This window comes from Corythoichthys intestinalis, chromosome 1 (genome assembly GCF_030265065.1).
Source record: "Corythoichthys intestinalis isolate RoL2023-P3 chromosome 1, ASM3026506v1, whole genome shotgun sequence".
Taxonomy (NCBI): domain Eukaryota; kingdom Metazoa; phylum Chordata; class Actinopteri; order Syngnathiformes; family Syngnathidae; genus Corythoichthys; species Corythoichthys intestinalis.
In genome coordinates this window covers 75,740,678-75,767,888 of record NC_080395.1, presented here as the reverse complement: position 1 = coordinate 75,767,888, position 27,211 = coordinate 75,740,678, and the positions used below count along the sequence as shown (strand labels likewise).

General features: G+C 41.0%; 1 protein-coding gene across 3 annotated transcripts in view; it reads right to left on the bottom strand.

Moving 5' to 3' along the window:
• Positions 1-27,211, bottom strand: part of ano1a (anoctamin 1, calcium activated chloride channel a) — a 175,523-nt gene that overhangs the window by 139,355 nt on the left and 8,957 nt on the right. For all 3 annotated transcript variants that reach the window (XM_057840031.1, XM_057840029.1, XM_057840030.1), the window contains exons 2-3: positions 6,043-6,173; positions 323-649 (exon numbers count right to left, since the gene is read on the bottom strand). In XM_057840031.1, the coding sequence (XP_057696014.1) occupies positions 323-649; positions 6,043-6,123 (408 nt within the window). In that variant the 5' untranslated portion in view covers positions 6,124-6,173. The remainder of the gene's footprint in view (positions 1-322; positions 650-6,042; positions 6,174-27,211) is intronic.

The window sequence follows — 27,211 nt, the reverse complement described above, 5'->3', positions numbered from 1 at the left end:
AAATTACAAATTCACAAGTTATTTTGCACTTTAATAAGAGCTGCTTTTAGTTTCATCCAATAGAAAAAACTTTTCTTTTATCACAGCATTTGAAAATTAGCCTTTTTTCCCCGTTGTACCGAACCTGTACAAAACCGTGACTTGTGTAACTACGGTCCCCAGTAGTGTGCAGTTATGTAAATATCAATTTTCCATAATACTGTATGTCCCTTCCCTTTACAGTGATGCCTGCTTGATACTTTTTTGCAATTGAACAATGTGTGAAATGAACATATACCAAGAATGCAAAATGTAGTTGAACCTCATTCAAACAGGTTCTTACCTCATTAGCGTTTTCCAATTCCAAACCAGTCTCTAGCAGGTTTCTTTCAAACTCCTCCCGCTTACATCGCTTGTCATCTTCATGGGCAGCAATCTCTGAGTCTTCTTTTGGCTGTAAAGGTGCACGGCTGCCTCTCAAGCTCAAACTACGTCGAAGCCGGCGAATTAAGTTGTCGTCTCCGAATTTTGGTGATTTTCGATGAATATTGCTGGGTTTGTCTATATGGTAAGTAAGCACATAGTCGACTCGCCGTTGTCCATCATCAAAGTATGGGCCTAACTTGGGGCACAATGGTGATCTGTCATCAGGATTAAGAGTTTTCATTGCCTGAAAGAAAGAAAGAAAGAAAGAAAGAAAGAAAGAAAGAAAGAAAGAAAGAAAGAAAGAAAGAAAGAAAGAAAGAAAGAAAGAAAGAAAGAAAGAAAGAAAGAAAGAAAGAAAGAAAGAAAGAAAGAAAAAAGAAAGAAAGAAAGAAAGAAAGAAAGAAAGAAAGAAAGAAAGAAAGAAAGAAAAAGAAAAAAAGGAAGGAAGGAAGGAAGGAAGGAAGGAAGAAAGGAAGAAAGGAAGAAAGAAAGAAAGAAAGAAAGAAAGAAAGAAAGAAAGAAAGAAAGAAAGAAAGAAAGAAAGATGAGGAAGAAAGAAAGAAAAACAAAATATTTTGTAAATAGTGATGACTTGTCACTGATTTTTTTGTTTTTACTTCCGATAGGAATTTTGTCAAGATACGGTAGTATGAAAAAGTCTCTGAACCTTTTGGAATTTCTCACAGTTCTGCATAAAATCACCATCAAATGTGATCTGTTCTTTGTCAAAATCACACAGATGAAAAAACAGTGTCTGCTTTGACCAAAACCACCCAAACATTTATAGGTTTTCATAATTTATTGAGGATAGTATGCAAACAATGAAAGAAGGAGCAAAAATAAGTAAATGAACCATCACATTTAATATTTTGTGCTGCCCCCCCCCTCCCTTTGACAGCAATAACTTCAAACAGACGCTTCCTGAAGTTGCAGATCAGTCTGGCACCACCAAAACATCCATCTATCATCTGCCGCTTAATCCAGGGTCGGGTCGCGTGGGCAGCAGCTTTAGCAGGGAAGCCCAGACTTCCCTCTCCCCAGCCAATTCAACCAGCTCCTCCGGCGGGATTCCATGGTGTTCCCAGGCCAGCTGAGAGACATGATCTCTCCAGCGAGTCCTGGATCATCCCTGGGGCCTCCCACCAATGGGACGCACCCGAAACACTTTTCCAGGGAGGCGTCCAGGAGGCATCCAAACCAGATGCTCAAGCCATCTCAACCGGCTGCTCTTAACTCGGAGTAGTAGCGGCTCGACATCGAGTCCCTCCCGGGTGACCGAGCTTCTCAGCCTATCTCTAAGGAAAAGCCCGGACACCCTGCGGATGAAACTCATTTCAGCCGTTTGTATCCAGGATCTTGTTCTTTCGGTCACAACCTACAGCTCATGACCATAGATGCGGGTCGGAACGCAGATCGACTGGTAAATTGAGAGCTTCACCTTTGGTGCAGAGTCCGCATCACTGAAGACACTGCACTGATCCGTCTGTCAATCTCCCGCTCCCTCTTCCCCTCACTCGTGAACAAGACACCAAGATACATGACCCCCTCCACTTGGGGCAGGATCTCATCCCCGACCCGGAGAGGGTACGCCACCCTTTTCCGGCTGAGGACCATGGTCTCAGATTTGGAGGTGCTGATCTTTATCCCTACCGCTTCACACTGGGGTGCGAACCGCTCCAGTAAGAGTTGGAGGTCACGGCTTGATGAAGCCACCAGCACCACATCATCTGAAAAAGCAGAGATGAAATGCTGAGGTCACCAAACCGGACCCCCTCAACGCTTTGGCTGCGCCTATAAATTCTGTCCATAAAAAATATAAACAGAATTGATGACTCCTTGGCGGAGTCCAACCATCACTGGGAACGAATTCGACTTACTGCCGGCAATGCGGACGAAACTCTGACACCGGTTGTACAGAGATCGAACAGCCCTTAACAAGGGGCTCAGTACTCGGTACTCCCGGAGCACCCCCCCCCCCCCCCCCCCCCAGGACTCCCGAGGCACACGTTCGAACGCCTTCTCCAAATCCACAAAACACATGTACACTGGTTGAGCGAACCCCCAGGCACCCTTTGAGGATCCTGCCGAGGGTGTAGAGCCGGTGCACTGTTCCACGGCCAGGACGAAAACCACACTGCTCCTCCTCGATCCCAGATTCAACTTCCGACGGACCCTCCTCTCCAGCACCCCTGAACAGACTTCACTGGGGAGGCTGAGGAGTGAGATCTCTCTATAATTAGAACACACCCTCTGGTCCCCCTTCTTAAAAGGAGGGACCACCACCCCGGTCTGCCAATCGAGAGGCACTGTCCCCGATGTCCATGTGATGTTGTAGAGGCGTGTCAGCCACAACAGCCCAACAACATCCAGAGTCTTTAGGAACTCTGGATGGATCTCATCGACCCCTGAGGCCTTGCCATCGAGGAGCTTTCCAACCACCTCAGTGACTTCGACCCCAGAGATAGGAGAGCAAAGCTCGGTGTCCCCAGACTCTCAAGGAGACTCCTCAAAGGAAGGCGTGTCGGTGGACTTGAGAAGGTATTCTAAGTATTCTCCCCACCGACTCACGACATCCTGAGCCGGGGTCAGGAGTACACCATCTCCTCAATACGCAGTTTTAATGGTGCACTGCTTTCCGCTCCTCAGACGATAGTTGGTGGACAAGAATTTCCTCGAAGATGTCTGAAAGTCGTTTTCCATGGCCTCCCGAGTTTTTGCCTCGGCGACTACAGAAGCTGCAGTCCGCTTGGCCAGCCGGTACCTGTCAGCTGCCTCCAGAGTCCCACAGGCCAAAAAGGCCCGGCAGGCCTCCTTCTTCAGCTTAACGGCATCTCTTACCGCTGGTAAGGGCCACAGCTCCGATCGGCCGCCTCAACAATGCAGGTGCGGAACATGGCCCACTCGGACTCAATGTTCCCCACCTCCCACGGGACAAGGGAGACGTTCAGCCAGAAGTGTGTGTTGAAGCTCTTTCTGAACAGGGATTCTGCCAGACGTTCCCAGCAGACCCTAACAATACGTTTAAGCCTGCCATGTCTGGCCAAAATCTTACCCCGCCATCGGAGCCAACACATTACCAGATGGTGATCAGTTGACAGCTCCGCCCCTCTCTTCACGCGAGTGTCCAAAGCATGCGGCCGCAAGTCTGATGACACGACTACAAAGTTGATCATCGAACTGCGGCCTAGGGAGTCCTGGTGCCAAGTGCACATAAGGACAACCCCATTGTTTGAATATGGTGTTCGTTATGGATGAGCCGTGATGAGCACAGAAGTCCAATAACAGAACACCGCTCAGGTTCTGATCCTCCCAATCTCGCTCCTCCAGGTCTCGCTGTCATTGCCCATGTGAGCATTGAAGTGCCCCAGCAGAACAAGGGAGTCCCCAGAGAGAGTGCTCTCCCGCACACCCTCCAAAAGTGTGGGTACTCTGAGCTGCTGTTTGTGCTTATCCAAATCAGGACCCGTCCCCTCACCTGAAGGGTTTGTCAATGACAGTGAATGCGTTAAGGCCTACAAACCACAAAATAATCCAAAGTATAGGGATGTTCCCAATCTAATCATTTGATAGGAAATCGTGCACGAACACCTCATTTTAGATCAGATTCAGGTGAATGAGATTGGGTTTTCATTATATTTTTGTACTTTAAGGACTACAATGCAACAAAATGAGATATCATTAAAATAAATTGATTACATTTTTGCTTTGTACCAAGCGACATTTTTTGAAAATCGGAATCGTGTGGAAAAAGATTGTTGACTGTTGATTTTGGGGCATTTAGGGTTCACTTTCTGCTGATATTGAATCACTTGGGTTGGAAATCAATAGGAGTGAAAGGAAGCTTTGTGTCATTGAAATGAATGACAACGAGGTCCAATGTAAATGAACAAGAAATTTTGGGCATTAGAAATGAATGTATGTTATGTGTATAGGGTATGTTTTTGGCAAATTTTGGCCAACTTTTGCCCCCATTAGCACCCTGATTTTTAAAAAAAATGTATAAATTATGCAATTTGGACAAAAACTGTAGGACTAGTAGCATTTTGAATTTTTTTTTTTTTTTTTTTTAAACCTGTGTTCTGGAGTAGTTTTTGCAATACCAAAAGTTCATCTCAATACTTTGTTATGTACCCTTTGTTGGCAATGACGGAGGCCAAACGTTTTCTGTACAGTAACTCTTCACAAGCTTTTCACACACTGGTGCTGGTATTTTGGCCCATTCATCCATGCAGATCTCCTCTAGAGCAGTGATGTTTTGGGGCTGTCGTTGGGCAACACGAACTTTCAACTCCCTCCACAGATTTTCTATGGGGTTGAGATCAGGAGACTGGCTAGGCCACTCCAGGACCTTGAAATGCTTCTTACGAAGCCACTCCTTTTTTGCCCTGGCTGTGTGTTTGGGATTATTGTCATGCTGAAAGACCCAGCCACGTCTCATCTTCAATGCCCTTGCTGATGGAAGGAGATTTTCACTCAAAATCTCTTGATACATGGCCCATTCATTCTTTCCTTTACACAGTCGTCCTGGTCCCTTTGCAGAAAAACAGCCCCAAAGCATGATGTTTCCACCCCCATGCTTCACAGTGGTTATGGTGTTCTTCGGATGCAATTCAGTATTCTTTCTCCTCCAAACACGAGAAGCTTTGTTTCTACCAAAAAGTTCTATTTTGGTTTCATCTGACCATAAGACATTCTCCTAGTCCTCTTCTGGATCATCCAAATGCTCTCTAGCGAACCATAGACGGGCCTGGGCGTGTACTGGCTTCAGCTGGGGGACACGTCTGGCAGTGCAGGATTTAAGTCCCTGGCCGCGCATTGTGTTACTGATAGTAGCCTTTGTTATTGTGGTCCCACCTCTCTGTAGGTCATTCACTAGGTCCCCCCGTGTGGTTATGGGATTTTTGCTCACCGTTCTTGTTATCATTTTGACGCCACGGGGTGAGATCTTGCATGGAACCCCAGATCGAGGGACATTATCAATGGTCTTGTATGTCTTCCATTTTCTAATAATTGCTCCCACCGTTGATTTCTTTACACCAAGCGTTTTACCTATTGCAGATTCAGTCTTCCCAGCCTGGTGCAGGTCTAAAATTTTGTCTCTGGTGTCCTTCGACAGCTCTTTGGTCTTGGCCATAGTGGAGTTTGGAGTTTGTGGACAGGTGTCTTTTATACCGATAATGAGTTAAAACAGGTCCCATTAATAGAGGTAATGAGTGGAGCCTCGTTAGACCTCGTTAGACTTCGTTGGACCTCGTTAGAAGTTAGACCTCTTTGACAGCCAGAAATCTTGCTCATTTGTAGGTGACCAAATACTTATTTTCCAAGCTAATTTGGAAATAAATTCTTTAAAAATCAAACAATGTGATTTCCTGTTTTTTTTTCCACGTTCTGTCTCTTATGGTTGAGGTTTACCCATGTTGACAATTACAGGCCTCTCTAATCTTTTCAAGTAGGAGAACTTGCACAATTGGTGGTTGACTAAATACTTATTTGCCCCACTGTATATGATCGGTATAACTCTAGCAAATACCGTATCATCATGAAATCGGTGATTTCCACCCCTAAAGTTTACGTGAGTCATTACTCCTAATCAGTTTCCTATTTATATACTGTGTAAAGACACATGAAGTTTCCTACTATGGAGTTGTCATTGGTGTTGTCCATTTCCAGCTTCTTCTCCTCACTAGGAACTGGCCAGTAGTTGTCACTCCTCCGCATACTGCAGAGGTCTTCGTCTGTGGTGTCGATTGTCCTCTGTGTAGGACAACCTTTGAAAGGATCAGAAACAGGAGTTTTGAATAAGCATGTTTTCCAAAGAGGAATCAAATTAGTTTGTTTAATTGTAAAAATCAAACAGAATCTGTTAAAATTACTCACAAATGTTTCATTGAAAATGTCGCAGGTGAACGCCTCAAAGTGATAGCAAAATCTGCTTCTCTAAACTGCCTATACAGCCCTAGGCTACATACAAAATTAGGAACTTATCAGAATATCGCTACTTTTTTTAACGGTCATCAAAACATGCGCCTGAGATTGTTTCCCTGCTGAATTGACTCATTGTTTGTTAGCACACTGGTTTCAAGAATTTGAATTTTGTCCGTTGTACAAATTGTATATTGTACAAAGAAAATAAGTTATTATTGGATTTGTTCAACATTTGTTTGACAAAGAAACCCAATTGCAATAAACTGGTTGCGAAATCATTATTAATAAAGTCAACATTTCAAGATCATTTTATTAATTTATCTGTATATAAACATGTTTTTTAATTATTTATTATTTTGGCAGTAATCAATTTATTCAACATGAAAACTGATTTTAATAGAGACTGAGGTATGATTTGGCTAAAATTGGTGTTCATGTTTCTTACCTTGATGAATTATAAAATGCAAATCTGAATAATTTATACTGCGGGTTTGAAAAAAACACTGACACTGCACACCCACCATACCCTACCAATCTATTATCAATAATGGGGCGATTCATCAAAAAATGCACCTGAGCTTGGTGGCATTTGAATTTACTTGTTGTGAGTAAACTAGGGATGTACCGAAAGCAAAATTCTTGGCCGAAACCTAAAGGCCGAAAAATACACATGCATATGGCGGAAAACACAGACAACACTGAAAAAGCAGTTTCTGCTCTTGCACTGCTCTTTAAAATAAACTGCTGTATTTTAAGTCAAAAGAACTGTTGTGTTTCATAAAACAAAATGTCTATATGCTATAATAGCAGATTCATTACGCATTAAGCCCCCGAACTATTTTTAATTTGTCCATTTTACCCTGGAAACCCCCGTTTACACACGTCGCGCAACCGCTTTTGCCAGCAATAAAACGAAGGTAAATAACTCATAACTATCGCTTAATTATATATTTTTTGTTACTGTCGCATTTTCCCCGATATGTTAGAGGATAAATAATCGATCCAAAAAAAAAAAAAAAACGTTTAAAAGGGTAAATATTTGAAAAAGAAAATCTCGACCACTCCTTGACGTCTGCGAATTCTGCACCGCGACCCTTGTTACATATATATGTATATATATATATATATATGTGTGTGTATATATATATATATATATATATATGTATTAGAGCTGTCCCGACTAATCGACGTTGTCGACGTCATCGATGACGTACAGTGCCTTGCAAAAGTATTCGGCCCCCTTGAACCATGCAACCTTTCGCCACATTTCAGGCTTCAAACATAAAGATATGAAATTTTAGTTTTTTGTCAAGAATCAACAACAAGTGGGACACAATCGTGAAGTGGAACAAAATTTATTGGATAATTTAAACTTTTTCAACAAATAAAAAACTGAAAAGTGGGGCGTGCAATATTATTCGGCCCCCTTGTGTTAATACTTTGTAGCGCCACCTTTTGCTCCAATTACAGCTGCACGTCGCTTGGGGTGTGTTTCTATCAGTTTTGCACATCGAGAGACTGACATTCTTGCCCATTCTTCCTTGCAAAACAGCTCGAGCTCAGTTAGGTTGGGTGGAGAGTGTTTGTGAACAGCAATCTTCAGCTCTTTCCACAGATTCTGGATTGGATTCAGGTCTGGACTTTGACTTGGCCATTCTAACACCTGGATACGTTTATTTTTGAACCATTCCATTGTAGATTTGGCTTTATGTTTTGGATCATTGTCCTGTTGGAAGATAAATCTCCGTCCCAGTCTCAGGTCTTGTGCAGATACCAACAGGTTTTCTTCCAGAATGTTCCTGTATTTGGCTGCATCCATCTTCCCGTCAATTTTAACCATCTTCCCTGTCCCTGCTGAAGAAAAGCAGGCCCAAACCATGATGCTGTCACCACCATGTTTGACAGTGGGGATGGTGTGTTCAGGGTGATGAGCTGTGTTGCTTTTACGCCAAACATATCGTTTTGCATTGTGGCCAAAAAGTTCAATTTTGGTTTCATCTGACCAGAGCACCTTCTTCCACATGTTTGGTGTGTCTCCCAGGTGGCTTGTGGCAAACTTTAAACGAGACTTTTTATGGATATCTTTGAGAAATGGCTTTCTTATTGTCACTCTTCCATAAAGGCCAGCTTTGTGCAGTGTACGACTGATTGTTGTCCTATGGATAGACTCTCCCACCTCAGCTGTAGATCTCTGCAGTTCATCCAGAGTGATCATGGGCCTCTTGGCTGCATCTCTGATCAGTTTTCTCCTTGTTTGAGAAGAAAGTTTGGAAGGACGGCCGGGTCTTGGTAGTTTTGCAGTGGTCTGATGCTCCTTCCATTTCAATATGATGGCTTGCACAGTGTTCCTTGAGATGTTTAAAGCTTGGGAAATCTTTTTGTATCCAAATCCGGCTTTAAACTTCTCCACAACAGTATCTCGGACCTGCCTGGTGTGTTCCTTGGTTTTCATAATGCTCTCTGCACTTTAAACAGAACCCTGAGACTATCACAGAGCAGGTGCATTTATACGGAGACTTGATTACACACAGGTGGATTCTATTTATCATCATCGGTCATTTAGGACAACATTGGATCATTCAGAGATCCTCACTGAACTTCTGGAGTGAGTTTGCTGCACTGAAAGTAAAGGGGCCGAATAATATTGCACGCCCCACTTTTCAGTTTTTTATTTGTTAAAAAAGTTTAAATTATCCAATAAATGTTGTTCCACTTCACGATTGTGTCCCACTTGTTGTTGATTCTTGACAAAAAAATTAAATTTCATATCTTTATGTTTGAAGCCTGAAATGTGGCGAAAGGTTGCAAGATTCAAGGGGGCCGAATACTTTTGCAAGGCACTGTAAATGCGTCGACGGGCAAAACATACCGTTGACAGGTAATGACGGGTTAAAAAAAATTACATGCGGAAGTTTAGAATGGCAGGCGCTTGCGATACCAGTGGTTGTTACTGGCACCCCCAAGGGGACCGCTGTTATTTCAATGTGACCGGCGTTGTCAGATTGGGCAAAGAGGAAGAAAGTGGGCGAGCGAGCGAGAGAGAGGGAGCGAGATCGGCGAGTTGGAAAAGTGCGCGGGTAGCGCCGAGTTGAGTGGCTTCATCTCCCACATTTTTGTTTTGGTCAATAAAAGTATCCTTAAAGAGCCATCCGACGCCTCTCGGTGTTTTTATGCACGCCGCCGCCTTCCCGAGGAGGAAATCGGACCAACCCAGACGAACCGACAACAACGAGCCAAGTGAATCGCCGGTGAGGAGTTGAAAACACCGCCAATTTCCAAAAAGGGCAGAGATGGTTACACGTGAAAGCGGCTTAAAGCCAAAAAAGCGGACCAGAATAACCAGAGCCTGGAATGATTTCAAGGAAAATATGGAGGGTGCCACTTTGTGTGTACTCTTTGCTAAGCTGAGCTCGCATACCACAGTAGCACGTCGGCTATAAACGAACACTTGAAGCGCCGTCACCCAAGTATAATTTTCGGAGACAACAAGAAACAACAAGTTAGCGGATTGTAAGTCCATACAAATCTCTAACGATTTTTTAAATGGAAGTAGCCTTTATGTGTATCGTATCAACGCGCATTTTTATTTAATAAAATAATTAATATAATTATATATTTTTTTAGATTATTATTAAATTTATTAGGATCATGGAAGCTCCCACTTAGGGAAAATATATACATATATCCTGTATATACATAATATAAAAAATATATATGGAAACACCACTGGCCTGCTTACTGTAATCTGTGACTGCACTAATGTTAGTTATTTAATATTATATAGTTTTACATATAGTTGTATACCATAAAATTAATACTATATACTTAATTTTGTTACTGTGGGTATGTGTGCCTTTCATTCAAAATAATTGTGGTAATATTTCAGTGTGCCCTCTGCGTTATCTTCAGGTTAAAACAAACAAAAGTTGAACAGTTTTTCCCCTCCCCAAAAAATGCGGAATGCACACCGGAAAGAGCATCTGAACTCACACAAAGTATTCTGAAAAAGATTGTCCGGGACATTGCAATTCATTTTAACATTTAGAACAATATAGACAATGACATTCCGCAAAAAGAGTAAGAATTGTTTTGACTCCTGTTAAAAAGGTGAAGTCACAGTGTTTCCGTTTACATTTTTTTGCACCAGTTAATGCCAGCAGCATTTGACCTCATTGTTTGTGATTTATTATTGATATTTATGTTATTTATTTATACGTTAATAAAGAATTTAGGTGTTCCAAAATGTTTTTTGTGAATTAATAAGCTTTAACAAAAATTTCATTATTAAATTAGTAAGAAAAAAATAAAAATAAAAAATAAAATATTAGATTAGTCGACTAATCGTAAAAATAGTTGGCTGACTAATCGGGAGGAAATTAGTCATTTGGGACAGCCCTAATTATATATATATATATATATATATATATATATATATACTAGTATATATATATATTTTTTTGTTTGTTTGTTTGTTTGTTTGTTTTTTTGATCAAAACAAGGTAAGTACGTGATAAATTCTCTTTCATGCTCTCACCTCCAGATAGGGTTTCGCTGTTTACATTTTTTATTTTTTTTTTGAAAAGCCTTCCTGTTCAAAATTTTTCTTCCCCCAGAAAATTGAGATTTTTAGCTTTCCAATGATGTTTCACACAAGCATATCGGACAATTTTGAAAGTTGGCCAAATTGGGGGTCTCAGAGCGGAACTTCAAGACACCTGAATGTTCTCCGCCATATATTCATTTTTTATTTCTTTATTTTTTTATTATTATTTTATTTCATTATTTTCTGATTAATGCCTTTTGCCGTGGCATCGGTTCTACAAACCTGGAGACTTGAGAAATTTAGTTTGAAAGGTGCTGATTCTGAAACCCTATGGGAGGGTGGGTTCTCAGGAGCAGTGAGTGTTTTGTTGCAAACTCTGAACGCGTCCTAAAGCAGAGGTACTGGTGTCGTCATAGCATTCTGTTTGGTGGATGAAGACACACGTCACAGCCGATGAAACCTTAATAAATGCTCTTTCTTGGAAGTTTGAGACACTCAAAAAATGAGTCTCACACCTCCAATTGCTAAGCTAAATGAGATCTCAATGGAAAATGGTGTTACATTTATTTAGTGGCTTTCCACCTTTTAACCATTTCACTACCCATTTTTTTCATAATAATATGAATAAAATCAAATTGCAACGATTCCTAGACCCACTGCATTTTTTTTTTTTTTAAAGCTGTGGGATGCATTGTCCCAATGGGAGTGAAAGGCACTCAAAGCACTTTGACACTATATCATCATCTACCTACTGGTGAAACAGCACCAGGAGCAACAGGGGGTTTGTTATCTTGCACAAGGATACTTTGACGAGTTTGTCAGGCCGGAGAACTAAACTGACAACCTCCTACTTGACCACTGAGCCACGCTGTATTGCATTGGCCCCCCAGCAATTCTGTCAGATAATGCTCAATTTCTCTCAGAAAATGATTGCAAATACAAATGCTTTGGTAGTAATCTCTTCATTTATTTTGCTTGCAAAGAAAAAACAGATAAGAGAATGAAAAGAAAAAAAAAAACATTTTACACAAATTTTCAAAAATGACCCAGACAAAAGTATTGGCACCCTCAGCCTAATATTTGGTAGCACAACCTTTCGACAAACTAACTGCGAACAACCGCTTCCAGTATACATCACTGAGTTTCTTACAATGCTCTGCTGGAATTTCAGACCATTCTTCTTTGGCAACCTGCTCCAGGTCTCTGAGATTTGAAGGGTGCCATTTTCAGATCTCTCCACAGGTTTTCTATGGGATTAAGGTCTGGACTCATTGCTGGCCACTTTAGAAGTCTCCAGTGCTTTCTCTCAAACCATTTTCTTGTGCTTTTTGAAGTGTGTTTTGGGTCAATGTCCTGTTGGAAGATCCATGACCTCTGAGGGAGACCCAGCTTTCTCACACTGGGCACTACATTATGGTGAAAAATTTGTCGGTAGTCTTCAGACTTCATAATGCCATGCACACGGTCAAGCAGTCCAGTGCCAGAGGAAGCAAAGCAACCCCAAAACATCAGGGAACCTTCGCCATGTTTGACTGTGGGGACTGTGTTGTTTTCTTTGAATGTCTCGTTTTTTTCCCTGTACCCCCTCGTGAGGAATAAGCGGCATGGAAAATGAATGAATGAATGAATGAACTCTATGTTGATGCATTTTCCCAATTCCCATTTTTGTCTCATCTGACCAGAGAACATTCTTCCAAAACGTTTTTGGCTTTCTCAGGTATGTTTTGGCAAACTCCAGCCTAGCTTTTTTAAGTCTCTTGGTCAGAAGTGGGGTCTTCCTGGGTATCCTACCATAGAGTCCATTTTCATTCAGACGCCGACGGGTAGTACAGGTTGACAATGTTGTACCCTGGGACTGCGGGACAGCTTGAACTTCTTTGGATGTTATTCGAGGTTCTTTATCAACCATCCGCACAATCTTTCATTGAAATCTCTTGTCAATTTTCAAATCTAGGGAGGTTAGCCACAGTGCGATGGGCTTTACACCTATTGATGACACTGCGCACGGTAGAAACAGAAACATTCAGGTCATTGGAGATGGTCTTGTAGCCTTGAGATTGCCTATGCTTCCTTACAATTTTGCTTCTCAACTCCTCAGACAGTTCTTTGGTCTTCTTTCTTTTCTCCATGCTCAATGTGGTATACACAAGGACACAGGACAGAGATTGAGTCAGCTTTAATCCATTTTAACTGGCTGCAAGTGTGATGTAGTTATTGCCACCACCTGTTATGTGCCACAGGTAAGTAACAGGTGCTTTTAATTACACAAATTAGAGAAGCATCACATGATTTTTCAGAGGGTGCCAATACTTCCAGCCCATTTTTGGAGTATTGTTTAAAATGATGATTCACCACCCCCACCCCCCACCCCCAATTCTCTTTTGTGTTTTTTTATTGGATAAATGAATGAAGATATTACTACCAAAGCATTTGTAATTACAATTTTCTGGGTGAAATTGAGCATTATCTGACAGAATTGCAGGCAGGGGCGCCATATAGGGGGGAAAAGTGAGGCTGATTCTAAGGACCCATGCCCTGATGGGGGCCCACAAAGAAAATTAGAACATTAGATAATCGTTTGCAAATTTAAATATTTATCATTATAGTTTTAATAGGAATAAAATGAAGGGTTTCGTTTTCTTGTTTTGTTTTTGGCAAAAAGTAAACACCCAGAGAGCATATGTATTGCCGGCGACCTCACCCCCAAACCCCCGTATTTTCATTAAATGGTCTGGTCCGCCCTTCCGTCTATCAAAACGGGAGCACCGATGCGCACTTACACAAGTCATTTGCCACGTTTACCTGGAGCCAAATATTCCAATTACAATCGGAATATTTGTTCAAACCGAATAAATGTGTTCCATATAAACACCTCATTCGGAATGAACAGGCCCAAACCGAATGGAATTTCATTCCGATTAACAGGAGTGGAATATTCCTTTTCCCAAACCGATTAGAAGTAAAATTATATCATGTAAACAGGGAAACGGAATGGTGTCTGGTTGCGTTCTTTCTGCGCATGCTCCGTACTGATGTGGTGACGTCACTTGGTGACGTAAGTAACATCACTTGCAACATGGCTTCCAAGCACACGCACAGCGCACCCACACAACTTTTTAAATGAACGGCGTATCATTCTGAAGTTTTGTTTCCACTCGAAAAGTTAAAACAGCAGCTGATCTGACGATCGATCTCCATATTTTGCAACGTGACGCTTTGTTTTGATTAATCTGCGCATGTCAGACGGCAGTTGTCAAACGTCCTTTCGGAATAAAGGCAGTCACATGTAAACGCTGGATCGGAATAGATGAAGTGACATGTAAACAGCTGATGTGAAATTTCCTTTCGGAATGATTTGAATCGGTATGAATAAAAGTCAGCATGTAAACGTGGCTAATGACTCGAAGCGTGCAGAGCGCGTTAGTGCAGAAATGTTTTCAAAACAAAAATCGGGTTTTCAAAAGAGGGAAAAAAAGAAAGCAAAACAGGAGATGGGTAGAAAAGGCCAACAGGATGTGACAAAGTACTTCACAAAGGAAGGTTCGTGTCTTGTGTCAGTGTAGTGCTGAAAATTAACCTGTTATTTTAGCTCCGAAGCGAGGTACCACCTCACTCCGTCAGAAATACGGGATTTTCCCGGCCTCAATGCACCTATTCAAAAACATGAATTCCAAATCACGACGGCATTTTTTTGGTATCCTACAGATGTTGAAAGTTGGTGTGGAAATTTTCTTTTTAAAAATCAGCTTGAATCCAGTTTGTCAAGAATTTATTGAATTTAGTTTGTCATCAATTGAATTTAGTTTGTTAACAAGGGACCTCGCTTCAGAGCTGTAGCCTATAGTGGAGATCGCGAGTTTCCAGATGAGGCGAAGCCTACTCCATAATGAAAAACTGTAATTGTTTGCTATAGTGTTTGCTCCACTTTTAGCTTACATTTAATCAGTACAGCAGGCAAATATAAATCCTTAGCAGTCTCTTCATATTAAAACGGTTGTATATTGTATACTGTAATGTATACTGTAGTCAAGGGCGTAGGTATGGTCTCAACGATGATAGGGATGATATTGCAGCATAACCTGCATGTACATTTTTTGCTCAGGATGGGACATTAATACTAACAAACAGCCGGGGCATAACAGTATTTTGGATCCAACTTTTCGGCGAAAGTAAGCAGCGGATGGCCGTCTTGGATAGAATGGCAAGTTTGAATCAAATTCTGCTGAGAGGCAGGGAGAGCGCCGCTGCGCTAATATCAACTACGCATTCAATAGCAGAGGGGCAGGCGTACCTATATTTGTGCTACCAGGCTGTTTCGGCGAATGGATATACGCAATCACGGCTGACGAAACCTTGATAAATGCGCTCTTTTTATCCAAGTTTCGCGAGCTCTGGGACATTTGAAAAAAGACTGTCATAATTCTCCTTGCTGAGCTAATTCGTACCTCAATGTGCATTTGTGTGGAAATGTAGTTCACGAACAACAACAAAAAAATATTTACCTTCTCACCGAAACTAGTAAATCTCTTTACACGGCAATTAGAATTTCCCCCTACTCCTTGAAATGGATCCATTACAAGGGCGTAGGTTTGGTCTCAATATTGGTAGGGGCGATATAACAGCATAACCTCCATGTACACTTTTTCCTGGGGAGGGACATTACCATAATAAGACCCAACAGATTGGGTGAACGGGGATCAGGGCTACATTTCTCAACACCAATTAGAACCTAATTAATTGATAGGCTAAATGATCAATGCAAAAATAGATTTGTATTGACGTACCGCTTGGGCTATGAGAGAATTGGCTTGGGCTATGAGAGAATGGGCTTGGGCTATAAGAGAATTGGCTTGGGCTAAAAGAGAATGGGTTTGGGAAGGGCAGTCTGCCTACCAAGTGGAAAGCAAGTAATGGGCTGGGGCTATAAGAGAATTGGCTTGGGCTATAAGAGAATGGGCTTGGGAAGGCCAGTCTACCTACCAGGGGCAAGCATGTAAATGGCGGGGGCTATGAGACAATGGGCTTGGGCTATGAGAGAATTTTTCAACAACAACTTTCACATTGCAAATTTTGAACGTTTTAATACGATGATTTTTCTGACATCTATTTGAATAATTTTCTCCATCTTGTTTTGAATGTTAAAGACTAGTTAACAGATTAATGGGACAGATTATTCAATTTACTCTAGGTACATATTACCATTTGTTCTTAGTAAACCCATACATCTAAAGGTTGGCCATTTTTCACCAAAATCAATGGGAAAATGCTTTTAAATAATGTTTTGAACAATATCACTTGTTGAATTAAGATCATTCCTTACAAAAAAAAAGGTTTTTTTTTTTTTTTTCTTTTTGCTTAAAATAAGTGTGTTAAAAATACCTATTTGAAAATAATCTTATTTCAAGAAATCTGAGTTAAATTTACTTATAGCACTGGCAGATAATTTCACTTATTTCTAGTAGATTGAAAACACGGGAATTTAGTCAACTGCCAATCAAACGTGCGAGGGGGGGAAAATGGTGTCAGTGTAAGTCTGAACACAATGAAAGTAATTTACTTCATAATGGTAGGGTCAATTCTATCCTTACAAAATATGTGACAGCAATCTAAATGACCTCTATAACTGAACTCATTATATAATGCAAAAAGTTTGCTTAAATTTGATGGGGACAATTTGAGCATCCTGAAAAGTTCCTAGTGTTATGTCCCTAACGTCCCTATGCAAACCTAGCCTGGTACTCCAGACTCACCGCTGTTCCAGCTATTGAGTCTGGCCACCATTAAGCGGATAAAATTTCCAGGGCGGAGCAAGCCACAGCAAACAGACAGCGGCGTGGACCAATCAGCGAAGGGCGGGACGAGGGACTTGCCCGCGGAAGTAAACATACGAGGAGAGCGGAGTTTATTCAACATGGCTAGCGCGAGACAGACTGTTGTCAATTACTTGTGTCGATGTGTTTTTGGTAATTTAAAACTGATTTTACCGTGGATTGGAACATATTCTCGGCTCTCCCGTTCGCCATCTGTGTTGTTGTGGAGGCGACTTCCGACGCGGAAGAGTGACGTTGCTCGTTAAGAACACGTCACGCAAATAAACAAATCTGATTTGTCGATTGATTTTGTACTTGCTCGAGAGACCGTTAATGGGCTGGGTCCCAGACTATACTCTCAGTGTTTGAAAAACACAGGGAGAACAGTTTGGCCGTGCCAGGCAAATGCAAACCTACGCCATTGGTCCATTAACAGAATTACTATTATTGTTGTGTTAATGTAGTACATATTAAGGCCAAATAAAAGGAAAAAGAAGGAGTACAAAATGTAAGTCATACTATTGCTACGAGAAAAAACAGTCGTATTACTATGTAACGTAATGTAACTGTAATCAGCTACGCAATTTACGTACATGAACCGTAGCTGAGAGCTACGACATTAGCCTGGCACGTGAAATATTTCAAATAGATCTTTGTTATGTTTCTTTTTGATAAACAAAATGTGAAAAAAAAAAGTCATGGTATGACACTATCTTGCCGTGGCATGACATGGTGAGGCAGTCCGACTCCAATGGAGCCCACCACCGCAGCTTAAAAAAAATCCTCGTGGAAACACTGCATGGGAATAACTGAAATCATGAAATGGCTGTAAGTTGTGTTGTTTACTGTTTAACCTTTTGTGGTCAGTGGACGCGTCCTGTGCGCACGGCATTTTACAAGCCTTGTAACTTACATCACCCATGCGTTTGCGCTACCTCACGTTCAAAAGTTCAAAAGTGGAGCTTCACCCTCGTTTTTACTTGAAGTCAATAGACCTAGTAAAACGAGAGATGATGCTCTTCGAGTTTTATAGTTTGATACATAGCCCTCATAAATACACATTAAATTGACTGTGTGTTTATATATAATGCCATTATTCTATTCCAACGTCACACCGGAAATGTCAATTGTTACACGAGAAGTCGTAGGGGGTGTGTTGAGAGTTGGAAGAGGAAAAGGCTCGCGTAGTCGCGACCGCAATTAGATGTGCGCCTGCGCAAGCGACTCAGGAGAGTTTAATTGGTGGGGATAAATTCTGCTGTATGTCAGCAACCTGAATAAGAGGATGACTCAGATGCAAGGGCGTAGGTTTGCATATGGACGGTACGGATATAACACTACCAACTTTTCAGTTGCTTAAATTGTCCCCACTAACTTATAAGCAAACTAATTTGCATTTTGTAGTGACTTCAGTTATATAGGTAATTCAGATTGCCTTCCTATATGTAGCAAGAACAGAATTGATCCTACCATTATTAGGTGAATTATTTTCATTTAGTTCAGACTTACATTTATCCCTTTTCACTTGAATTTTTGACACCCCCCCCCAAACGCACGTTTGATTGGCTGATGACTTGACCCCCCCCCCCACACACACACACAAAAACACAGCCCTGACTCTAACAACATGTTGACAACATACCACCTCCTTGGAAGAGGAGGGATATTCTATATTTTTTGCCAACAGCAGCCACTGTAAGTAATGTGAAAAGATGTCAATGTTGTGGAGGTGGGGAACACACCACTAATTTTGCTACTGAAAGTCCGACCTGCATCAGAGTTAGCGTAAGATTCAACTGTGTGAACTTGCTAACCTCGAGTAGGGAGCTGCTTACAGATAAGTGTCTTTCTGTAAATGTTTTCCACTGTTAACGTTAATTAAACTGTCAGAAATGTAGTGAACCGAGGATTACCCCCTTTTCACCCAATTTTCATTTTTATTTCATTTATGTGGTCTTAAAACAGCCCAAAGGAGCTTTAATTATTTTGTTGAGTTTAGCTGAGCTTGTGGACTAAAGCAGTAGTTTTTTTTTTTACCTAAAGAAAGACTCCCGCTTTATTTATCTTTGTTAATCCCTCACCAAGATATTTTTCCAGTTATATATAATATATTTATTTCGACAGTGCTGAGTGATCTTAAGACAAATGTTTATTTTTTGCCTTCCTGGATAGTTAAGAGATTATTAACAAATTCACGTTTATTGTGTATGTTCATACAAATTATGTTTAAGTATTGCAATTTAAATTTGCTAATAAAATCCAGACCTTTATTCTGGAATTTTTCAAAATGTTTCTTTAGTAGTTTTTGAAAACAAAGTTTTGAATCGAATGGTGTATCACTTGAACCAATACACATGGAAGTTATTATATTCAGTAGTTAGCCTATCAATTAATTAGGTTCATATTCGTGAAAATGGAGCCTTCACCCAAACTCTTTGGGCTCACTAATGTCCGGTCCTCACCATAAAGTGTACATGCAGGTTATGCTGTTATATGGTCCCGGCCAATGTTGAGTCCAAACCTACGCCCTTGCTCAGATGTGTCTTCTTCTTTGGACAAGTTGGACAGTGATCATATTTATATAAATATGTGTGTGTCCGAGAAGCTAGATTGTATGTGCAGTGGTACCTCGACATACGATCGCATTGACGTACAATCCTTTTGACGTAAAAATTGACTCGTCAATCGTGTAGACATACGACGACATGCTTGAAATACGACGATTCATGACATTGTTTTCCCGCAAGACGGATGCACGGCAGATTTTCTTGTGAGAGAAATCAACATGGGTCCCAAGAAGGTTAGTGCAGGTGGTGAAAAAAGGAAAAAGGTGGCACTTAGCATTGAAATGAAAATGGAAATGACAGAAAATTTCGACATACTCCTCAAAGTTAATTAGAGTCGATGAAAGCGATACAAACCCCCTCAAGCTAAAAAACAGGTGTCATTGATCTCGTTGTCAATCGACATATCGACAAAAATGTTATGAAAATATTTTATAAAGGTTGAAAAGTTACGTAGTGTTGCTTTAAAGGGTTAAACAATATTTTTTTCTATTACTAGAGGTCCAAGAAATGTGCGATTTGGATGCTTAAACACTTTGAGCAATTGTCTTTTACATGAAAGTCATTTATAGGTGTTGTTGTTTTTGACGAAGTTGAAATGAACTGTGCAGGATAAATGAGAAGCCCAGAAAAGGGGCATTAAAAAAAAAAAATTCTAGTACTGGACCCCAAAGTGATATTTTCAACAGGCGAACATAATTCCCAACAGTGCTTCTTGCTGACAGAATAGACTGAAGTGACTATGTGGTATTCTTTGGTGGACATTTTTTTTACCTTGATCTTTGATCTGTCTGTCTGCTTGTATGATAACATATTTTGCAAACTGAAAAAAAGCAATAGATTAAATATTTTCAGTGTCCACAACTGTATACAGACTATTCTCAAAATGAGGAAATGACAAATGGCGGCATGAGAAACAACTTTCATGGGAATGCATTTTGCCAGTCAATTACTGCACAAAGAAATTAAGTCAATATTGGATGTGTTTAATATTTGTGTTTGACAGTAATATTATGCCAGCATGAAACAGGTTCCTGTACCAGTATTACTAAAGTCAACATTTTACTGAAACTTTTCAGACTTTTCAAACCTTGCGATACAATGAAATTCACGATACAAGGCTCACGATAACTATGCCCTCACAATATGGCAGTACAACAATTATCGATCCATGTGTCAGGAAATAACTCGTCTATGGCTGTCAGTGGCAGCCAATGCTAGGCATTGAGTTTATTTTAGGGGAATTTCACATCATTTCGTGTTGATTTTCGGTCACTTCATTTCCTTTTGGGGCATTTACGGGTCACTTCCTGTTAATTTTGGGTTACTGAAAAGGAAGTGACTCAAGAAAGTCCCCAAATGTTTAGGAAGTGATTCAAAATCAACAGGAAGTAACCTGTAAATGCTCTAAAATGAACAAGAAGTGACCTGTAAATACCCCGAAAAAGCAGGAAAACTGGCTGTCAGTGCTCTGGTTTCAGTCCCCTTGATGGCGCTAGACATCCAATCCAGTTAGAATGAATTGGATATCTAGCCCTGTCAATGGCAGCCAGTGAGCGAACCTAGACACTACTGTGATGAAAGATTTTGGTAGCAACCTGTTAGTTCCTTTTTATTTTATTTTTCTAAACAGTGGAACCTTTTTAAAAACATCATTATAGATTCTTGGTAGGAGCATATCAATGACCTTTTGGGCAACAAAGTATCGCAATATGTCACCTTTTTTTTTTTTTTTCCCCAAACCTGTCCTGTTCAGCTGTTTGACATGGAGAATGGAAGTCTGAGTGTCCGGTTGATCTTAACAGTACTAATGTTTCATAGTGGAGTATGACATATTTCCATTGTGATCATTCAACACATCTCGTTTATTTAGACAAAGCAGCAAACAGGAAGGGGGTATGGGGGAACAAGAAAAGAAGGAGAGAAAGACAGAAGAAACACAACCAACAACAAGAAATACATTGAACGCCTACACTAACTATGAATATGTAGGTGTTATCGTCAGCTAGATGTATTTCTGGTGGACACCATGTGGGGGGCCTGTAAACCAGGGAAAGAGATAGAAGATAAGTGATTGGGAAGGGTGGAGTGTACTCAAATCAGCCCTGTGATCTAGAACCCAGTAATTTTGTGAATTCTTTGTGAGTGTGAGCCCGCTGGCAACCCACCCTACGCCGCCCCATTGCCAATCCCTACACCGAAGACCTCCTCTCGAGCGCGCCCATTCACATCTAGCACCGCACGAATCCCACCGAACATGAGATAGCCACGCAAACGAGTGGAGACGCCACCCCAGGGAACGCACCCCCCCACAGCTGACCTAGGGGAAGTGACGGGGGGGGCCAGTGTAGCCCATCCCTCGTCCCGTGGCCCAGCAAAGGGGCCATCGTCACCCCCCAGGGATTCAGGGTGGGTCCCCGGGCCACCCGCGCCCCCATCAACCGGCCTTCAGGGACGGGGAGAGGGGACGCATCACCAACCCCCACGTCCACCCCCGCCTCCCCACCCGGACCACGGGCCACAGCTGCAGTACCCCAGCCGGCACGGCACATCATGGGACCCACAACGGCCCACCAAGCCCAGGGCAGGGCAGGGCCCCCCACTGGAGCAGGAGACACCCAGCCGACAGCATCCAGCCAGCGACCCACGACGGAGCGCAGGGCAGATACCCAGGCAGAGTAGAGAGGAGGAGGCGGAAGCAGGAAAATGCCGAGGCGCCGCCGCAGGGCGACGCGAGACCAGAGCCCCGACCTCCCCACACACCCACGGCCGACGGCCCAGGCAGAGGGGGCCCAAGAGCCACGCCATAGAGAAAAAAGTGTGGGACCCACCTACCACCCTATTACTGTCGCAGCCAGGTCCCCGACTGGCCAGCAACGTGATGGGATTGTGTGGGTAGAGTAGTGCAATGTAGGCATTAAAATAGGAAAGCTCGGCTTGGGGCAGTGGGACCGCTGCATGGAATATATCACCTTTTTGATATATTGTTATACTCCTACTATCAATGAGCTAGGCCGCCAGCTGAAAGAAAGGTTCCAGGAGTCTTTACGTGTCAACGCGGTTTACTTGATGGTTTTCATTAGAGGTCGACCGATATTGGATTTCCAAATCCCGATGCCGATACTAATATCTAAAAAAAATTTCAGCCAATTTTGTAAGCCAATATTTGAGGCCGATATAACTTTTTTTAAAAGCACGTAGATTCTGATGAAAGGCATTTTTTAATTGCTTCAACAGTATCAAATTTACAATGATAACCTGAGACAAAGGATTCATTTGGTCTAGTGCTCCCAAACGTCTTCGGGTCCATTTTGCATTAAATGGGGGACTGCAAGTCGAAATTTGTGCTAGTGGTTAGGACACCCCCTCTGTTATTGAGAGAGTTGGTACGTTTGGTCAGCTGCGATGGAGGTGCTGCGATTGACACCATCACTCGAAATTAAAATCTCAATATCTATAAATTTTTATAGCACAAATGTAGCATAAATGAATGGCACCGTTTTGGTTCCAATTTGCAATAAATGGGGGTTGCGTGACGTCATCACTTGGAATTAATATCGCTAGCAGCACAAACGAACATTTTTACAGCACAAACGTAGCATAAACGATTGACACAATTTTCACATTTTTAATCAAAGGGGGGGGGGTTGACCTCAGATTCACCTACAGTGGGGAGAACAAGTATTTGATACACTGCCAATGGGTTTTCCCATTGGCAGTGTATCAAATACAGTACTTGTTCTCCCCACTGTATAAAAGAATTGTTAATATCTCAAAAACGATAGCAGCACAAACGGAAAAATTTTCAGCACAAACCTAGCAAAAACGAATTACATAATTTTTCTAGAGATTTGCATCTGATGGGGGGGGGTCAACCATTTTTTTGAAAGATTATTTTATCAATGTCAAAGCATCAGCTATTTACACAGTTGCTCCCATTGGATTTGTTGTTTTTTAGTGATAGACTCATTTCATTTCACAGCAGTCTCGCATTGTGAATGGCACTAAAATCGTTAATTTCCAAAGTCACAAAGAGCCACAGTGGAGGAATAAAACAGCTACATGTGGCTTTGGAACCACAGATTGCAGATCCCGATTTAGACCAACACAAGGCTACACAAAGTGAAAGGGGGTTTTAAACCATGTTTTAGCAATTTGGTGGAAATGTGACTCTTTTCGCATGATTACACCGATATCACTCGTACACAATCAGAACCGGGTTTCTCATCCCCTTTTAAAGAGTGCACACTTAGACCTCTTCAGTGGTGAATTAAAAGTATGCCTTTTGTCCACCAAATTGTCACTCGCTCTGGGCGTCGTCAAATACACACTCTTGCTGCACCGGTATGGCCAGTTTATCACAGTAAATTGGGCCCAAATTGTTTGTTGATGGCTCATTTGCTTTTGTGGGATATTTTTCAGAAAAGTATCAATATGTCAATTCGTTGAGCTACGTTCCCCTCTTGGGCTATTAAATGCCATTGAAACAATGTTTTGCTGGAGGAGCTTCAGGATGGCCTGCTCAACCTCCTCAATGAACAAGCCTGTATTGACAAATTATTCCCAGGAGCAGACTAATTTTATACATCTACTCCATTTAGAGTAGGGGTCAGAGACGTGTGGCTCTTTAAAACATCTTATGCAACTCACTTTTATTTCAAATGATTAATTAATCGGTTCAAACTTATTCTGGCGCTAGCGAGAATTAACAAATAAAAGGTACTTTCCTTTAGTAGGCAAATCAAGTCAGGCTTACTGTTTTGTGTATTAATGAATAGAACACTCACGTAGGTCATGAATTCACCAACTATGTAAAGTCATGGATGCTAGTCAGATGGTGTACCCAAAAGTCTTTGCGCCTGTGAATGCCACAAAGACGCAATGACCTACAGGAGTGTTCTGTGAATATAATGCTGTCAGGCGCGCGTACGTTTAAGTGAATAGGAAAAAAAATCCATGTCGGCGTAAATCCTTCTCTAATCCAGGGGGCGGTAGAGGTAATGTGCCTAAACAAACAACTGACATTACGGTTGTTGTTGATTGTTGATCACTACTAAGAAATGGCGCAGAGTGGGAACACTTTTTGAAGTTTATTTATTTTATATTTTCACATCAAGAAATGTGTTAAAGTCATTGAAACACTACAGTATTTATTTTTGCAGTATTTCAAGAGATGCTTTTCAGTTTGGAACTATTTAAACTTGTATTATTATTATTATTTTTGTAGTCAATATAAAAATATATCTTATGTGAAATGTGTATGTTAACTGGTTATGGTTACCGTTAACAAGGGCAGCTATCGAATATTTTAGTAATTGAGTATTCGACTGAAAATTCTATCGATTAATCGAGTACCGTATTTTTCGAACTATAACCTGAGTATAAGTCGCACCAGCCCAAAAATGTGCAATGATGAGGAAAAAAACTATATAAGTCACACCACATACCATACCATACCACAGTATAAGTCGCATTTTCGGGGGAAATTTACTTGATAAAATTCAACACATAGAACATATGTCATCTTGAAAGGAAATTTAGAATAAAAATACAATAGAGAACAACATGCTGAATAAGTGTACAGTATGATAACATTACATGATGCATAAACAACGAAATGCGAACGTGGCCAGTATGTTAACGGAACATATTACCAAACCATCAGTGTCATGCCAAAACTCCAAAATAACGTGAAATTATATAATAATGTGTTAATAATTTCACGCATAAGTCGGTACTCGCACCCCCAGCCAAACTATAAAAAAACTGTGACTTTTTTGCCCGAAAAATACAGTAATTGGTACGGTACGGTAATATATATTTTTTAAGGTAAAAAGCAATTACACACATGGGAAAACAAGACATTGCACCTAATATTGAACCATTTTCAGACAATCAATTTCTTTATTTTCTATGTTAATTGTTGAAAACAGCCAAAATATACATCTCAGATGTGACTAGGAAAAATAAATAAATAAATCACGGCTTTCACTCAAAAAAACTTCTAGATTCTAAAAAAAAATCTTATTTCTTACCTAAAAATGCCATTATGCTTGATAACACACATCACTTAAAAGGTTTTTTTCCCCTACGTGTTTCAATTGAATTTCCATTTTTTGGTCAAGCTATTTTTAAGTTCTAGTTAAGTCTTAAGTTGGTCTAAATTGTAAGTACTGATATGATTTTGAATTTTTGCAGTGTTCAAAATAAATGTATGATACCTGCTGTATTGGAGCACATTAGGCACCAATGCTACTTAGTGTTTTATCCAGCAATGACTACTGAGCTAAAATTGACAGTTAGCTTCATTATGTTTTTATTTTATACACTCATCACTCTACAGCGCTGTGGTTTACAGATTAAATAAAGCCTTTATGTAACACACGTTAGCGACATAACAAAAGTAGTCGTCATTAATAGAAACCTAGCCCACCGCAGGGCTAATGTAACGTTAGCAAGGTACAGTAACGTTAACCTTATTAATTAGCGCTGAGAAGTCTACTGCTTTAAGATGGCGGCTGTTTACCAACGCCGGCGAGTCTGTCATTTCGCATCTAGTTCTATATACATGTGCTGACGCCACAGGGTCTGTCATTTCCCATCTAGTTTTATATACATGTGATATCTATGAGACGCATCAGACGCTATCACCTTAGCATCATGCGGGCTTAGTTTGTAGCAACGTTGGCATAGTTTGTAGCGGCTGTCGGCGAATAACACCTGATTGCGGCCGGCAGACGCCACAAACAACGCCCAGTTGCTACAAACTATAGCAACATGATGCTACAGTAGATATCACATGTATATAGAACTAGATGTGAAATGGCAGACTCGGCGGCTTTAGAAGACGTATAGAGAGTTAGATGCGAAATGTCAGCGCGTTGTCCCCCATCAAAAGTAATCCGGGCAAAACGTGATGCTTAGAGCTGGCAAAATTAAACGATTCCTAAAGGTGAATAAAATACTTGGATCAAAGTTTCAACTCGAACTACTCGAGTATTCGTTTTAGCTGTACAGTTAACTATGTAGGCCTATAATTCAACATTGAAAATGGTTGTATCCAGTGTTGTTTTCGTCGACGATGAAGATAATGAAAATATTTCAAACACTTTTTCATGACAATGACAAGAGAATAACAAGCTAAAATCGTGTATTGGGTGACTAAAACATAACGAGCCCAATGCCAGTTTTCGTCCGACGACACGAGAACGAGAGGAAAATGCGCCATGATTCCCGGCACATGTTCACAATGTGTGACATTTTATGTATAGTTAGCCTGCATCGTAGCAGTGTCTGGTTGTGTCACTCATGTGATGTGCTGAAGGTCTGTGCTGAGTGATCATCACACACTAAATGTAAAAGTAAAATACACATGTATATAATTCATTTTTATTTCATTTTTCAAATGTTATTATTTTAACGCCCTTTGCTTTGGCATTGGTTCTACAACCCCGGAGGCTTGAGAAATTCAGTTCTAAAGGTGCCGATTCTGAAACCTCATGGGCAGGGGCAGATCCACAAGTGGTATAACAATTAGTCCATGTGGATCAATATGATGTCTATTAGTTGATTATTTTTGTATTATATCAATTAGTTAAGCACAATTGAATGTAATTCGATCAAAATGCAAAGAACATTAGAATTTCAATTTCCCATGTGTGTAAGTTTTTTTTTAAATCTGATGTTTCATCAACAAAATTGTTGTATAAATATAAACTAATTTGTATTTTTTTTATTCTTTAGGTAAATTGAAACTGATTGTGTTATGATGTATTAAAGAGTCCATGATGTATAATACCCCTCAAATATGTGCTGCCCCCCCCCCCTCCGGCCACCCCTGAAATATTTTTTTAGATCCGCCCACGCCCGTGGTTGGGTGCGTTCCCGGTGAAGGTGCCTGCACCTGCTGATGACGTCACAACAACGCTCGTGTAGCATTTGGGGAATGTGGGAAGTCAGACTTT